This window comes from Oncorhynchus kisutch, linkage group LG20 (genome assembly GCF_002021735.2).
Source record: "Oncorhynchus kisutch isolate 150728-3 linkage group LG20, Okis_V2, whole genome shotgun sequence".
NCBI lineage: Eukaryota > Metazoa > Chordata > Actinopteri > Salmoniformes > Salmonidae > Oncorhynchus > Oncorhynchus kisutch.
Window position 1 is genome coordinate 26,059,016 of NC_034193.2, and position 14,926 is coordinate 26,073,941.

Sequence of the window (14,926 nt, forward strand, 5' to 3'; positions counted from 1 at the left end):
GATTATGTGTAAAGTCCTTTTTCTATATTCTGCCTGTTTTGTCTATTACTAGCAGTACCACTTCAGTAAGTCAAATTCCGGGTGTGTGAAAATGTACTTGTAAAAGTGATTCCGATACCTTATGATGTACCCTTTCTTCGATCTGCAGATTGAGAGCCACAAGCTGACGTTCCGTGAGACGGCCAAGGCACGCACTGACCACGGGGCCGAGATTATCTCCCTGGAAGACGACCCCCTGTCCCACCAGCTCAGTACCTTGTCCTCCTCCGGCTCCATCAACATGGCTGACTCACCGCAGCTCTCCACACTCGCCGACCAGGTATCTGCCTCTCTGGCCAGCCAAGGCTTGTGATTTGCTTGGTGGCACACGATGGCCGACCGGAAGTCTCCTGACCGACCACACTACTTTGACCGCCCACGTCAGAGGAGTCATGACGCCTGTCGCCTTCCTCCTCCTTTTCACGGGACTTTTTTAGCTATACCCATCACTGTTTCTCTTCCATCACCGACTGTTCTTCTTCATGATGCATTTATTGTTAGAAAAGAGGTCTTAAAAAAAAAAAGAAGATTCAAGTCGGTCAAGTTAGATGATTTAATTTCTCTCTTGATCTATTTTTGTTGTCATTATTTGTACCGGTTGTATAAATGGCCCTTTTTAAGAGTTTAAAGAGGACAAACATCCAAACACACCCAGAATCCTACAAGTGTTTCTGGACATTTTATTTGAACTTTCACCCATATTTAATTCACTTTAACTCGATAAATCATTTTACTGTCACAATGACTGCGATTCGAAGCCCTTATTTTACAAATGTCCATTTTTGATGTGCAAATGATCTGTGATGGCTGTCTCCTGAATGGCTTTTTGATACATGGAAAACAAGAGGTTTGAGAGAAGTGGGCCCCCTTTTACAATGTAGTGAACATAAGAAAACACATCATCCATTTACAGGGTAGTATGAGGCAAAGAAGTGAGGAAAGGTGGGCTCATGTAGCAAAAGCTCTCATTCAGACAGTAAAATGCTTTTAGACCTCCCCAACTTGCTGTCTGCTTTGGGTGCCTCTATACACTGCATACCAAGGTAGTATAGTTCAGAGGTAAACATTTTCCTTCATGTACAAAAGAAGAGGGATACAGAATGTTTAGCGTAGAAACCTTGGTTTGTGTTGGACACACACTTTTCTATTTGTATTCTGTGGATATGACATGTATTTGATATGGAAACATTTGTATCGGGCCTGCTACTGTCAGTGTTAATTTATTTTAAATATTATTCTGTTATGGCTCTATTGTAAATGCGCTTCAGCTTTTGTCTTATGCGGTGTGGCAGTTTACATTTAACATATGTAGGCTACCAGTGACAAAATATTTGTTAATGTTTAAAGATGACATGAATTAGAGGGGAATACTGAATTACTAAATTAACAGGCTTAGCGATGCCAGGAAAATTGTCTAACCAATTATGGGTTGTGTCGTTTAATGTAAGACACGTAATTTCAGTCAGGGACTGAACTTCTCACTAATTTGGCTTCAGATCACAGTAAATGCAGAAGTTGGTAAACTCACCCATTTTTTTTTTTAATGACCGACGCTTTCTGAACTTTTAATTTCATGGACATGGTTTTGTAAAATGTATAAGATAGCTGCTCAACTGATGAGGCAGTTAAGTACTAGAACCAAAAGTCAATGCAAAATACTGAAAAAACAGGCAGTCAAAGGAAAGTCAAAACACAGAAGAAAAATTGCTGAACTGACATGAAGAAATCGGTTACATTTATCATAATAAACTCTGCAACACATGTAGTCAAATTAACAAGATATTAAAGGTAGACTCAGCAATATGACATCATCATTCACAGTGGGGTAACATCCTGCTTACACACAATTCTGCCCGACTACATTGCAGATGCCTGCCAAATCTCACAATGATTGGATTGGTGTTAACTATCAGCTAAACACATCTGATTTAGCAATCGGGTGCCCGACTGCACAGTTAATGATGTGGCACGCAAACATTGGTTGATGCAATCCAACGCCTGAGCAGGCGAGCACAACCAATATAGTGCGTTCAAGAAAATCAGAAAAGAACAGACTGGGAAGAATCTTGACGTCAGTGATCTTCAGATCAGACAAGTCGGAGCTCTAGGATGATGCCCGAGATTCTGAATTGTAATTCCGAGTTGGATGACCGTCCGTTCAAAACTATTTTTCCCAGTAACAGTATTTTTCCCCCAGAGTTCTCATTTGTCTTGAGTGCACTAAAGTCTGAGATTTCCTTGTTCAGAGTTGGCTGGAACGCACCAAAAGCAACAACTCCAGTCGCCAAGACTGCCCCTATTGGTTTTTTCAGGTTTGCACCCTCCCATGAGGTATGTCCACATTGGGAGGAGCCAATTTGCTGTTTTGGCAGATTAGAATTATGTTAATTGATTTTTGTAAGCAGGAAGTTGCCCCGCTGTATGTGATGATGCCATGTTGCTCACTCTACCTTTTTAAGTAAAAAAAAAAAAGTACCCTAAAATGTTTAACCATCTGTCACATGGAGAAACGTACCTTTCGGATATATTTAGATTTAGGCCTACTAATTGCCTGCGCACGAGCATGCTCGTCACACTTTCCTCAATTTGTCTCACGGGTTATAAAGCTATGGTCCTTTCCCTGGAACGTATACGACGGAAATTTACGAAACTCTCTCACATGCTCAAATGGATAAGTGTTTTATCCTAATGTAAACCCACCGTGGTTCACCAATCACCACTATATTATTCTCGTCATTGATTGCCTTCATAACTCCGAGCCAACATACCATCTTAAAAGTCCTTGCATGCATTTCATGTAAGAGTAAGCGGTCTGCCTCTCCTTTTACACTGTGCTTTCATTGTACCTCCTGTAACATCTGCTTTGTCTATATAAGGATACATGTAGGTATTAGTGCGAGGGAATAGAACCCAAAAGGCAACCCTTTCCTTTATGTGGAGATTAAGGCGCATTGATAACATTATACGACTTCCCAGTGTGTGTGTTTGACTTGTATTGCCAATATATATTTAATTGAGGACTCGGGAACTGGCCAGAGCATTTGAGAAAAGGTGTGCTTGCAACACTACAATCTGCATGCTAAACTGTTGGTTACTTTTCATCATAATGGACAACATTTGTTTGAATGTGTTAAATGGGTATGTGCACTGTGTTCTGTGTGGATTACTGAGACTAGTATGTTGGAGGGCAGGTGCTGATAAGTTCCAGTACTAACATTATCAGTACTCAAGGGGAAAAGTTGGGGAAAGGTATTTTTTTTAGTTTTTTTGGTGGTCCTCTCCGCTGGCCTCTGTTCTGAGGTCAATGGAAAGAGTTTGCAGTAACACATTTCATCGTCATCCTTTTGTTATTTTTGCCGCTGTACAGTTGTGTGGAAAATGTGATTGTTGATATTGTTATTGTGCATTTTATCAATAACTGGTGTATGATGATTCTTGTCGCTGTGAATTTAAAAATAAACTGTTAAACCATGTTTTGTCCTTCGCTCTGAAATCTCCGGTTCACATTATTGACAGCGAAAACATGACACACGTTTGTGGTCAACTATCCCTTTAAATTCGCACAGTTGCTTCCAATACGGAGGCATCAGTCAAACTTCCATTTTGTGGTTAAGTAGCCCTATACCCTCTGCAGTCTAAACCCTGTCTAAGCTAACATATGGAATTGTTTTATGAAGGTAATACCAAGGATATTTGAGCTGTTTGATTTTGAATGAAGTACCAAACTGTTCGGACGTTACAGCCGATTTAGGCTCATGGTCTGACAAGCACTTCTCTAGCTCTGCAACCTTTCACCACAGATGCAGAAGTACGACATCGGCGGATGCGGTGGATTGAGACGCATCCAATGCAAAAATACATACCTCTAGCTTAAATTGACAGATTTTTGATCAGGATTTAAAAAAATGCTAATTAGATTTCCGCAGGGCCGTAGAAATCAACTCTAGGTTAAGTCTCAATATGTTCTCCAATACTGAAACGTCAGTCAAACTGACACGACTGCCAGGCAGCCCGTTGTGTAGGACACACTTCTCTCTGAATTATGAAGGGTTTACTATTGATTGGTGCATACCAGGAAGTGTTCTAAAATAGGTATGTTATGGAAATATTGCATGTGTACTGAGTCCTAAATTAGGCATTGCAGTCTGGGTGCTGCATGGGGACATGCTTCAGTAAACTCAGATATCGTGCATGGACAGATGTGTCATTAAAATGTAAGAAATCTTATAGGATTAAGAATTCTTACATTTTTTCCTGTGAGATGAAAGGCGTTTCATTATGGAAAATGATGGCATTTTGTCCACTATCAAAGTCTCAGGACAGTCAGGTTCAGATATGGTGAAATCCCTCCAAGTGGAAGGCAGACTAGAGGAAACGTTTGGCGCAGGCAAAGGGAAAACTGTTCTTGCATGGGAGATCGTACCGGCACCTCCACCCCCAGTTTGTGACAAGTGTTTCATTCCTCTCTCATTATTAGGCTTTTTAAGATTAGAGTTGACCAAGTCCACCTTAGACCTGTCCGATCAAATCCTTCCTTGTGGAGGCCGCTCAGCCCATTTCAGTCGGTCCTCTTTGCAGAGTTGCTGATGAACTCGTACTCTTCGGAACTGTGCACTGAGGCCAGGTTCGTTCCGTTTTTTCAGGTATTGCAACTCTGCGTCTGCCCAGGTCAATTGTGTGGAGAAGGGCTTAAAGCAGCGGCTGTTGAATTAATTCCCAACCACTTTGGCAGGGGGTTCTGGGGTTAATATGCATCCTGGTCAGGTAAGGGATTTCCCTGCCTGGCATCTAGTCAGGCTAAGGGTACAGACTAAATTAATAAGCATTGACATGATGTTTCTCTCTGTCACAAGGTGGGTAAGAGGATGAAGTATGGTCTTAGGGTCTGCACTGCAGCTCTGGGTCTGTGAGAAGAGCTGGGAGGCAGGCAGTAGGCCCTACCCTTTTATCACCCTTAATGAGGGTGGCAGTGGTAGGCATGACATCATTGGCAGATGGTTTGTGGACGTGGCACATTCACTAAGCTAAGACAAATTCTGCATCAGTCTTCTTCCCAGGTACATGGTGTACAAAGAAAGTCCAATTGAGTTTTACAAAGAAACATCCGCCTCCTTTATTGCCACAAATCATGTTCAGAAAATGTTAATGACTACAATACTGAACAGCGGAGTTTGAAGCACAGCAGAAATTGCTTTATTATATCTGCTCAGAAAACCTTTTTTTTTTCACCTTCCAAAGAAAAGCATTTCTCATTTACGGTCAACGTGCATTCATGAGCGTTAATGGCTATGGTACTTTAGAGGCAAATCCCTTGCAGTGTCTCGATCAGGGATGTACAGTTGAAGTCAGAAGTTTACATACACCTTAGCCAAATACATGTAAACTCAGTTTTTCACAATTCCTGACATTTAATCCTAGTAAAAATTCCCTGTCTAGGTCAGTTAAGATCACAACTTTATTTTAAGAATGTGAAATGTCAGAATAATTGTAGAGAGAATTATATATTTCAGCTTTTATTTATTTCATCACATTCACAGCGGGTCAGAAGTTTACATACACTCAATTAGTATTTGGAAGAATTGCCTTTAAATTGTTTAACTTCGGTCAAACGTTTTGCGTAGCCTTCCACAAGCTTCCCAAAATCATTTGGGTGAATTTTGGCCCATTCCTCCGGATAGAGCTGGTGTAACTGAGTCAGGTTTGTAGGCCTCCTTGCTCGCACAAGCGTTTTGAGTTCTGCACACAAATTTTCTATAGGATGGAGGTCAGGGCTTTGTGATGGCCACTCCAATAACTTGACTTTTCCACATTTTGGACGTATGCTTAGGGTCATTGTCCATTTGGAAGATCCATTTTTGACCAAGTTTTAACTTCCTGATGTCTTGAGATGTTGCTTCAACATATCCACATAATTTTCCTTCATGACACCATCTATTTTGTGAAATGCACTAGTCCTTCTTGCAGCAAAGCACCCCCACAACATGATGCTGCCACCCCTGTGATTCACGGTTGGGATGGTGTTCTTCGGCTTGCAAGCATCCCCATTATCCCTCCAAACATAACGATGGTCATTATGGCCAAACAGTTCTATTTTTGTTTCATCAGACCAGAGGACATTTCTCCAAAAAGTACAATCTTTGTCCCCATGTGCAGTTGCAAACCGTAGTCTAGATTTTTAAATGGTGGTTTTGGAGCAATGCTTCTTCCTTACTGAGCAGCCTTTCAGGTTATGTCGATGTAGGATTCGTTTTACTGTGGATATAGATAATTTTGTGCCCGTTTCCTCCAGCATCTTCACAAGGTCCTTTGCTGCTGTTCTGGGATTGAAATACACTTTTCGCACCAAAGCATGTTCATCTCTAGGAGACAGAACGCGTCTCCCGAGCGGTATGACATATGCGTGGTCCCATGGTGTTGATACATGCATACAATATTTTTTCTGATGTCTTGGCTAATTTCTTTAGAATTTCCCATGTCAAGCAAAGAGGCACCGAGTTTCAAGGTAGGCTTTGAAATACATCCGCAGGTACACCTCCAATTGACTCAAATGATGTCAATTAGCCTATTAGAAGCTTCTAAAACCATGACATCATTTTCTGGAATTTTCCAAGCTGTTTAAAGGCACAGTCAACTTAGTGTATATAAACTTCTGACCCACTGGAATTGTGATACAGTGAATTATAAGTGAAATAATATGTAAACAATTGTTGGAAAAATGACTTGTGTCATGCATAAAGTAATATCCTAACCGACTTGCCAAAACTATAGTTTAACAAGAAATTTGTGGAGTGGTTGAAAAACGAGTTTTAAATCACTAACCTAAGTGCATGTAAACTTCCGACTTCAACTGTACGTCATCATTTGATCGGAGATGACGTCAAGCATTACACAAAGTTGTAGTAAACCCGTGCAATGTTTTCCTATGTGTGAGAAAGTGAAAGAATACTTGACAATTATCCCAAGTTAAACAAATGTTTTAATGGTACTATTTACAAAAACAATTCTGCTTTTGATTAGGTTAACTGCTGCAACAATTGGACCAGTACATTTACATCTTGCTTAAACTACAAAACAAAGTACAGGGATTGAAGGACTGTGGCGTAAAAACAGGTGTAAAATTATACAACCATAGATTTTGCATAGCAATTAGTTACGAGGGGAAATGGTGGTGTGGTTATGACATTGTGGGGTGGCAACACAAAAAAAGCATTCTGCAACAGAGTAGTCTCTTTAGATCGGATCGATCTTAGGGGGGGGGGGGGGGGGGGCAAATATTTTCTCAGCATTAGAAATATTCCCTTAACTGTAAAACCTGAGGTCTGGGTTGCTTCTAGCAAAGAGCTGCTACATATGAAACTAGAGAACACACTTTTTCTTGTCAAGTTGAACCAGAAACAACTTAATTATCAACATTAACAAACATTGTCCAATAATTCACCAGCATGTAGCCTAATACCAATGTCCGGAAAACAAAATGAAAAAGCTATTAGCTGTGTGATTTTACCATTTGAAATACATTTTACTATGTTGACATAATACTACACCAATGATAATTTGAGAAAAGGGGAAAGTAAACTAAATCGATATTAGGGTAATCCCTGATCATCATCCACTTCCTTTCCCTGGGTGGCAAGTTCCTGTTCAATTATGTGCTCTGGTGATTTGATTAGCATTAGCATGGTTTAGCATGCAGTAGTGCTCCCTGTAGGTTGGACAAGTGCTTAGGATACCCAGGTTCCTCTCTACCGCAGTCACTCCCGCAAACAAGACAGCGAGAGCTCAGTGGGATCAGAGGCGCCGGGTGCTCTGCAAAGAGATTTTCTAAAGGAATGATTACTGTCCAAAACACAAAAAGAAAGACTTAATTGAACAGACGATACAAAAAAAGACAAAAAAAGTGTCAGGAATGACAAACAAAAAAAGACATGCAACCCAACAAAACTACTTGGCAATGAAAGAAGATGTGCTCCACAATTTCTAATACCCCCCCCCCCCCCCTAGAGGGGGAAAAAAAGGACACAAAACATCCCAAATGTACCTGTTAATTTGGGAGTATGAGGATTTTTTTTCTTGTTTTGTTATTTGTCACACCACTAGAAAATGTACATGGGAAATACAAGCAAACTAGTCAATAGAAAAACACCCTTTGGCCATACTTTGAGGAGTCAGCTACATAGTGCGCTACAAGTGTACACGCCACATATGGAACACCACTAAGCCCCATGTACATCGTTTTAGCCTACAACAGAAATAATTTTTGTAACATCAAGAGTGTAGGGAAAGGCTTCCATCTTCCGTATAATATTCACTAAAAACTGTGAAATAGTATTAGACTGGTGTTTGAATATCAAACAGGAACCCTTTTAAATAGCCTTTTTTCTCAGTTTGAGGTTCTGCTTGTTAATGCCAGAGAGGGGTAGGGGTTGAGGAAGACCTCAGTCAGCCTGTCAGTCATTCATTGGTGGGCATGGCCCTTCTGTTTGGGGGCGTCGTCATCACACGGCAAGGGGCTGTCTGTGTCATAGCCTGTCGACGGGCAACACGAGACACTGCGCATTCGCGACCGCCTCATCTCATCTTCCCCCTCTACCTCGGGCTCCGGAACGGGGTCCTCCGGCAGGGGGAAGTTTCGATGCTCCCACGGGGCCACCGTCTGTTCGGGGAAATCATTGGGTTAATTTAAGTACAACTGAATACCATCAAATCAACAATTTGTTAATCAAGTTAAACTAATGATGCAAATTGACAAAAAATGGTTACTTCTCATTCTTCATGTTCCAACATTTACCAAATGAGAGCTCAGAATGTACAGAAACGTCCTATTCTTCTAGGGACAATATAACCGCTATAACTTTGTGACCGCTTTCCCATGTCCGAATATGTAATCATCACAAACTACTGGGCACAGCGACTCGAAGACCAGTCGCTGTTATTCTTCATGTGTGCATGTGTCTGTTACATTCATCCTCACCCTCTCCTCGAAGGTGAAGTCGGGTGTGGAGCAGCGCGTGTCCTCACTGGACAGCAGGCGGTGGGAGTCACGCGAGCACGGCGTGTGGGGGTTGGAGGTGGCGTCCGGACTTATGGGCGAAGCCACGTGGCTGTAGTCGTGCAGCAGGGGGCAGTGTCCAGGGTCAGGGGACGCCGGCTGGGGAGTGGGCGGGTTGGTGCTGCACAGCAGCGGTGTGGTCCTGCCATCCATGGACTTGTACGACCTGAGGGACAGTTGTGGTGTGAGTGGACCGTAGAACACATGAAATGTGCCACAAATGGAGACCAAACCAAACCCTGTTACTACCTACCACTTCTTTAGAGAGCCCTGTCCTTATCATTTATCAAGTGATCATAACTTTTAGTGGAAAACAACCTTGTAAGGACATTGTTTAAGCCTTTGGATGTATAAGTATATGGATGTGTACAAAACATTAGGAACACTTTCCTAATATTGAGTTGCACCCCATTTTGGGGAACAGCCGCAATTTGTCGGGGCATGGACAATACAAGGTGTGAAAAGAATTCCACAGGAATGCTGGCCCATGTTGACTCCAATGCTTCCTGCAGTTGTGTCAAGTTGGCTGGATGTCCTTTGGGTGGTGGACCATTCTTGATACACACGGGAAACTGTTGAGCTTGAAAAACCCAGCAGCGTTGCATTTCTATACACTCAAACCGGGTCGCAATTGTATCAAGGCTTTAAAATCCTTTATCCTGTCCCCGCCCCTTCATCTACACTGACAGAAGTGGATTTAACAGGCGACATCAACAAGGGATCATAGCTTTCACCTGGACTTACCTGAAAGAGCAGGTGTTCCTAATGTTTGTACACTCAGGGCATATTGACAATGTGCAAAGACCCCACTAAAATATTTCCTACCAAATTATGTGGTGACATTAATCAAATAGGTCACAGATGTAGTAGTAAGTAAAGCACATTTATTTAAACTGAGACATATGGCAGTGATGAGGTACTATGCTCTGTATGAGTGTGTGTTGGGTGTACTATAGGCGACTCCTACTGACCTGCTGCCCCTCCTCTTGGCGGGGGCCAGGGCCATCCAGGTCCAGCGGGAACGCTCCTGATCCTGGCATGGCTGGTGGAGCTGGGAGAAGGCCGCGTCGGAGAGGTCCTCCATCTACACACACAGAAATGTGTTATTAAGATAGGACTCCTTGATCCATAAAATCAATCAAATGTATTTATAAAGCCCTTCTGACATCAGCTGATGTCACAAAGTGCTGTACAGAAACCCAGCCTTAAACCCCAAACAGCAAGCAATGCAGGTGTAGAAGCGCGGTGGCTAGGAAAAACTCCCTAGAAAGGACAGAACTTAGGAAGAAAACTAGAGAGGAACCAGGCTATGAGTGGTGGCCAGTCCTCTTCTGGTTGTGCCGGGTGGAGATTATAACAGAACATGGCCAAGATGTTCATAGATGACCAGCAGGGTCAAATAATAATAAGCACAGAGGTTGTCAAGGGTGCAACAGGTCAGCACCCATTCAAAGTATCTCTACCGAGTTAAAAGAATGGAGCAAGGTCAAACCTTGGTCATTCAAAATACATGGCAGTTCCCAAAGCAGGGCTTAGGAATGAAGCAACATCTTACCTCTGTGTCGTTCTCCTCTTCTGCCATGGGCTGGGAGAAAATGTCAACTTCCCGCCAGTTGGGGGTGACAATCTCTTTGTATTGTAGTTTCTCTACGCGCGTGGTGGCCGCCACCGACATGGGGATCACAATGTTGTTGATGTCAAAGGAGCTCTCGCCTCGCCTCCTCCGGATGGGCTGCTGAGGGGGTGCAGAGTTTAAAAATAAAATAAAACCTTTATTCATACAGCTATTTATCCAGTTAATTATGAACAGGTATGGGGCGTATTTAATGAGGGGAAACGTTCAGAACAGCGCAGATAGAAATGGAACAGAGCTGATATGAAGCCCAATTCTACATGACCAAAAATCACATTATACAAAATGTATATTTTATCTGAACGTTTTGTAACATTGCACCTTTCTGAACAGAACCCGTGCTGTCACATTCATGATTCACCTAGACCACACACACAGTCAATAAAAGCTGTGATGAGCTTACAGGGGTGTTGGAGAAGCTGAGACTGTTGGGGCCAATGGGGGTGGAGCTCTCCGAGGAGGTGGACAGCTGGCGGGTCAGCGAGGGGCTGTGGAGAGATGAGTGCAGGCTGGCCAAGGACGAGCAGGGGCTGCCCGAGTCCAGGAAGAGCTTTGGGGTGGCTGGAAGAGAAAGGGGAAATAGAGATTAACAACTAGTCATGACTCACATCTTTTGCATTATAAATGGATAGCAGATTGTGTGTTCCGAGCAGACGTGGATCAAATGACGTACATGAGGAGTTCGATTTAGCTTGGGATTTGCACTTTTGGGATTAGTCCATTGATTCCATTGCACCTGGTAAGTTGATCAAACACAGCTCAACTATTGGTAAGTATTTGACCCATGCCTGGTTCATTTGAGTGGTGCGGTTAACTCACAGCCGTGGGTCCTGTCCAGCAAGTGCTCACGGGGCCTCTTGCGACTGTAGCTCCGGTCATAGGGCCCTGTGGAGGGTGAGGGGAGGCCATGCAGAAGCCGCTCGGCCTTACAGAGGGCCTGGCCCTCCAGCCTGGCGGCGCTCAGCACCCCACCGTTGCCATCCAAGTGGTGGTGTTGTCGCCGCTGCAGCTTATCAGACCGGCTCTTATAGTGAGACAGTCCTGTGGGGGAAAGGGGAGAGACACTGGTCAGGGGATTTTTCATTCTACACAGCTAGGATGGTATGTGTGTGTGTCAAGTGACTTACTGGTTAAAAATAAAAATAAATGTCACAAAACAAATGTGACAACGTGCTACACTCGCCATTGGCTGACAAGTTCATTTCCAAAGGCTGTGTTTATCTCCTTTGGGTGCGAGTTGATGTGTATCTTTGTGTCCACAAGGGGTCATGTGTACTCCCTGACTGTGGAAAACACCCTGCTTTCCAAAGGTTGTGTATATAAGTAGGTGTGTATGACTACACTAGGTGTGTATTGGATTGCTTCATATGCGTGTGTCCGTGGTCCTGCCCACATATACTCACTGTGTGCCATGAGCGAGTTGGCCAGCTTGATGTGCTTGTCTTTGGAGGAGAGCTTGTGTTTGAGCGAGAGCTTCTTGAGGGGCTTGGTCCTCTCGGGGGCCTTGCCCTGCCAGTGGCTCTTCATCACCTGCTGTAGCCGCAGGCTCATACACACATCTAAGGAGAGAAACACGCACTACGTGTTATCCACAAGAAGATATGGTTGGTGCAGATGAGAGAAGGAAAGGGAACAAGGTGGGTGGGGGAATGGAGGGAAGAGGGGTTTAAATAAAAAAAGTCACGAGTTGAAATAACCTGTCATTATTTCAAATGTAGCTTATAAGAGTTGGCATGTTGGCTGTTTAGAAGCTGTTAGCTAGCATGCTATCTATCACAGCTAACTTCGTTCGCCAACAAGAAAGCAAGTCAAAGCATATCCTCCACACAACAACTATCTCGCCATTCCATTTTTATTTCAAATCCTGTGGTTTGTAGCAAAAAGCTGGATGTCAAGATGAAATCTAGTAAGTCGTATTGACTGATATAGGTAGCAGCAGGTAGCTAGCTTGCTTTGCTGATAACAATCGAGGCTAGCTAACAACAAAAATATCAGAAATAGTGACAACGCAGCGGACAAAAATGACTCACGTTTATTATATAATTCGTCTTTTGACCAGTATACGCCCACACCACTGTTTCGTAACAGGCAAAGCAGGGGCGCAGAGATATATGGAGTGTAAGATATATGGAGTGTATGGTATCGGTCCGTACTGGGTTGGCTCCTGGCTCATAGAAAAATAATAAAAATAGATTCTGGTTCTATGCTCCTGGCTCCTTACCGTCAGGGAGGGAGAGGATTGGGTGGACGCCAGGGTCCAGGTGGGACAAGCGCTCCAGGGAGGGAAGCTCGTACTGGGGGTCTTCTCTGGGTGCGCTGGGGCGACCCCCGCATGTCACACAGGAGGGGTTGACCCTGCAGGTACACAGGATAGCGCTGGTTCTCGGGACCTGGGAAGGGACAAACCAAAAGTCACTTGTTTATTAATTTAATCCCATGGGTCACAATAGTTGTACTTAAAACCAATGTGTCATATTATGATGTCTAGTATCATTTAGAGCAGTGTTTTTCAACTCCAGCCCCCGAGTACTGCCAACAGCACAATTTGTTGTTGCCCCAGACAAACTCACCAGATTCAACTCATTGAGGGCTTGACTGTGACTAGCGGGAAAATACAGTTGCGGTGACTTAAGGATTTATGCACATTTTGACAAGATGGAATTCCATGACTTTTCACCAAAATTCCATGACCAATGTATATTTAAAAAGTAAGCGATATGTGATAGACACAGAGGCTGCTCTCTAATCCCATTCACCATCTCCTGTCATTGTGCAAGGATCTAACACACTCCCTGCACAAAGTAGAATAACCTGTTAAGCAACTGTATAAAACACATGGTCAACCCTAGGTCTGGAGATCTACTGGGTGTGCAGGCTTTTGATTCAGCCAGTTCATCAAGTTCCGGTTGAGCAGCTAATTTAAAACATTTGGTTTGTTAGAGGGGGACTAGAATAAAAGCCTGCACACCCATTGGCTCTTCTGGGGGATGGTTGATCCCACTTGATGTATAACATTGCCAGCTTGATGTGCTTGTCTTATGTGCTCTAGAGGAGATCTGCATGGAGGAATGGGCCAAAATACCAGCAACAGTGTGTGAAAACCTTGTGAGGACTTACAGAAAACGTTTGACCTCTGTCATTGCCAACAAAGGGTATATAAAGTATTGAGATAAGTATTTGGTCAATAACAAAAGTTTATTTTCCACCATAATTTGCAAATAAATTCATTAAAAATCCTACAATGAGATTTTCTGGAAATTTCTCTCTTCATTTTGTCTGTCACCCCCATCACAAATTCACTATTGAATGTGACACTCAACGTGTTCATTACCTCGATGTATGGATTGAGAAATCAAATTAAACCCTGTTTACAACACTATATAGAAAAGACAGAAATACTATATTACAGGGGGAAAGCTTCCACCGAGCCATTCAAAAGAGGACTTCCAAAAGGCCAGTTTATCAGACTGCGCCTTACATGCCACTCCACAGAGGACTATCTAGAAAAAGCAGTGGAGATGAGCAAAAGGTTTCTAAGAAGCTATTCTCCACAATGTGTGAATGAAGCTCTTAATTTGGCATTAGGGAAAACACGAGATGAACTGCTACAAAAAAAAGACCCACTCGGGACTAAAGAACACTAATGTTCACAACTGCATATACTTTTAACTTTTGAAAAGTGGGAGATGCTGTCAAGAAACACTGGCATGTTTTATCATTTGACCCAGCTTTGCATGCTGAATGTAAGAATCCACCACTTATTGTTTAAAGGAGGTCGCAATTTACACAATAAATTGGTCCATGCCAACTGCCAGCCACAAAATAAAAATCAACCAGGCTCGTTTACGCCCTCTTCCAAATGGTAGCTATAAATGCAGAGGTTGTTCACAGTGCAACAACACGATGAAGTGTGAATATTTCTGCCACCCACATACAGGAAAAACGGTTCCAAATAAATAACATTATTACGTGCTCCACCACCCATGTTATCTATATTATTAAATGCCCATGTGGGCTGTGCTATGTAGAAATCCACATTTATAGTTTTTAGCTGAAGCTCCCTCACCCTTTCTCCTTTTTCTGTGGGTGGCAGGAAAACTAGACTAGCTCAGAAGCACATTGTCAGGGTTGAAGCAAATGAGCCTACATGTCATGTTAAAAAGCCACGAGTTGAAATAACCTGTCATTATTTCAAATGTAGCTTA

The 14,926-nt window shown here is 42.9% G+C and overlaps 2 protein-coding genes across 24 annotated transcripts in view; one reads left to right on the top strand and one right to left on the bottom strand.

Moving 5' to 3' along the window:
• Window positions 1–3,512, top strand: part of mapta (microtubule-associated protein tau a) — a 43,116-nt gene extending 39,604 nt beyond the window's left edge. For all 21 annotated transcript variants that reach the window (XM_031799462.1, XM_031799470.1, XM_031799475.1 and 18 more), the window contains one exon: window positions 149–3,512. In XM_031799462.1, the coding sequence (XP_031655322.1) occupies window positions 149–352 (204 nt within the window). In that variant the 3' untranslated portion in view covers window positions 353–3,512. The remainder of the gene's footprint in view (window positions 1–148) is intronic.
• Window positions 3,513–6,997: 3,485 nt separating this feature from the next.
• kansl1a (KAT8 regulatory NSL complex subunit 1a) overlaps window positions 6,998–14,926 on the bottom strand; it is a 56,448-nt gene continuing 48,519 nt past the window's right edge. For 2 of the 3 annotated variants that reach the window (XM_020453820.2, XM_020453818.2), the window contains 8 exons: window positions 12,943–13,111; window positions 12,125–12,280; window positions 11,541–11,762; window positions 11,125–11,282; window positions 10,644–10,823; window positions 10,060–10,172; window positions 9,011–9,254; window positions 6,998–8,692 (listed from right to left, as the gene is read on the bottom strand). In XM_020453820.2, the coding sequence (XP_020309409.1) occupies window positions 8,495–8,692; window positions 9,011–9,254; window positions 10,060–10,172; window positions 10,644–10,823; window positions 11,125–11,282; window positions 11,541–11,762; window positions 12,125–12,280; window positions 12,943–13,111 (1,440 nt within the window). In that variant the 3' untranslated portion in view covers window positions 6,998–8,494. The remainder of the gene's footprint in view (window positions 8,693–9,010; window positions 9,255–10,059; window positions 10,173–10,643; window positions 10,824–11,124; window positions 11,283–11,540; window positions 11,763–12,124; window positions 12,281–12,942; window positions 13,112–14,926) is intronic. The other variant, XM_020453822.2, reaches the window with a different exon arrangement.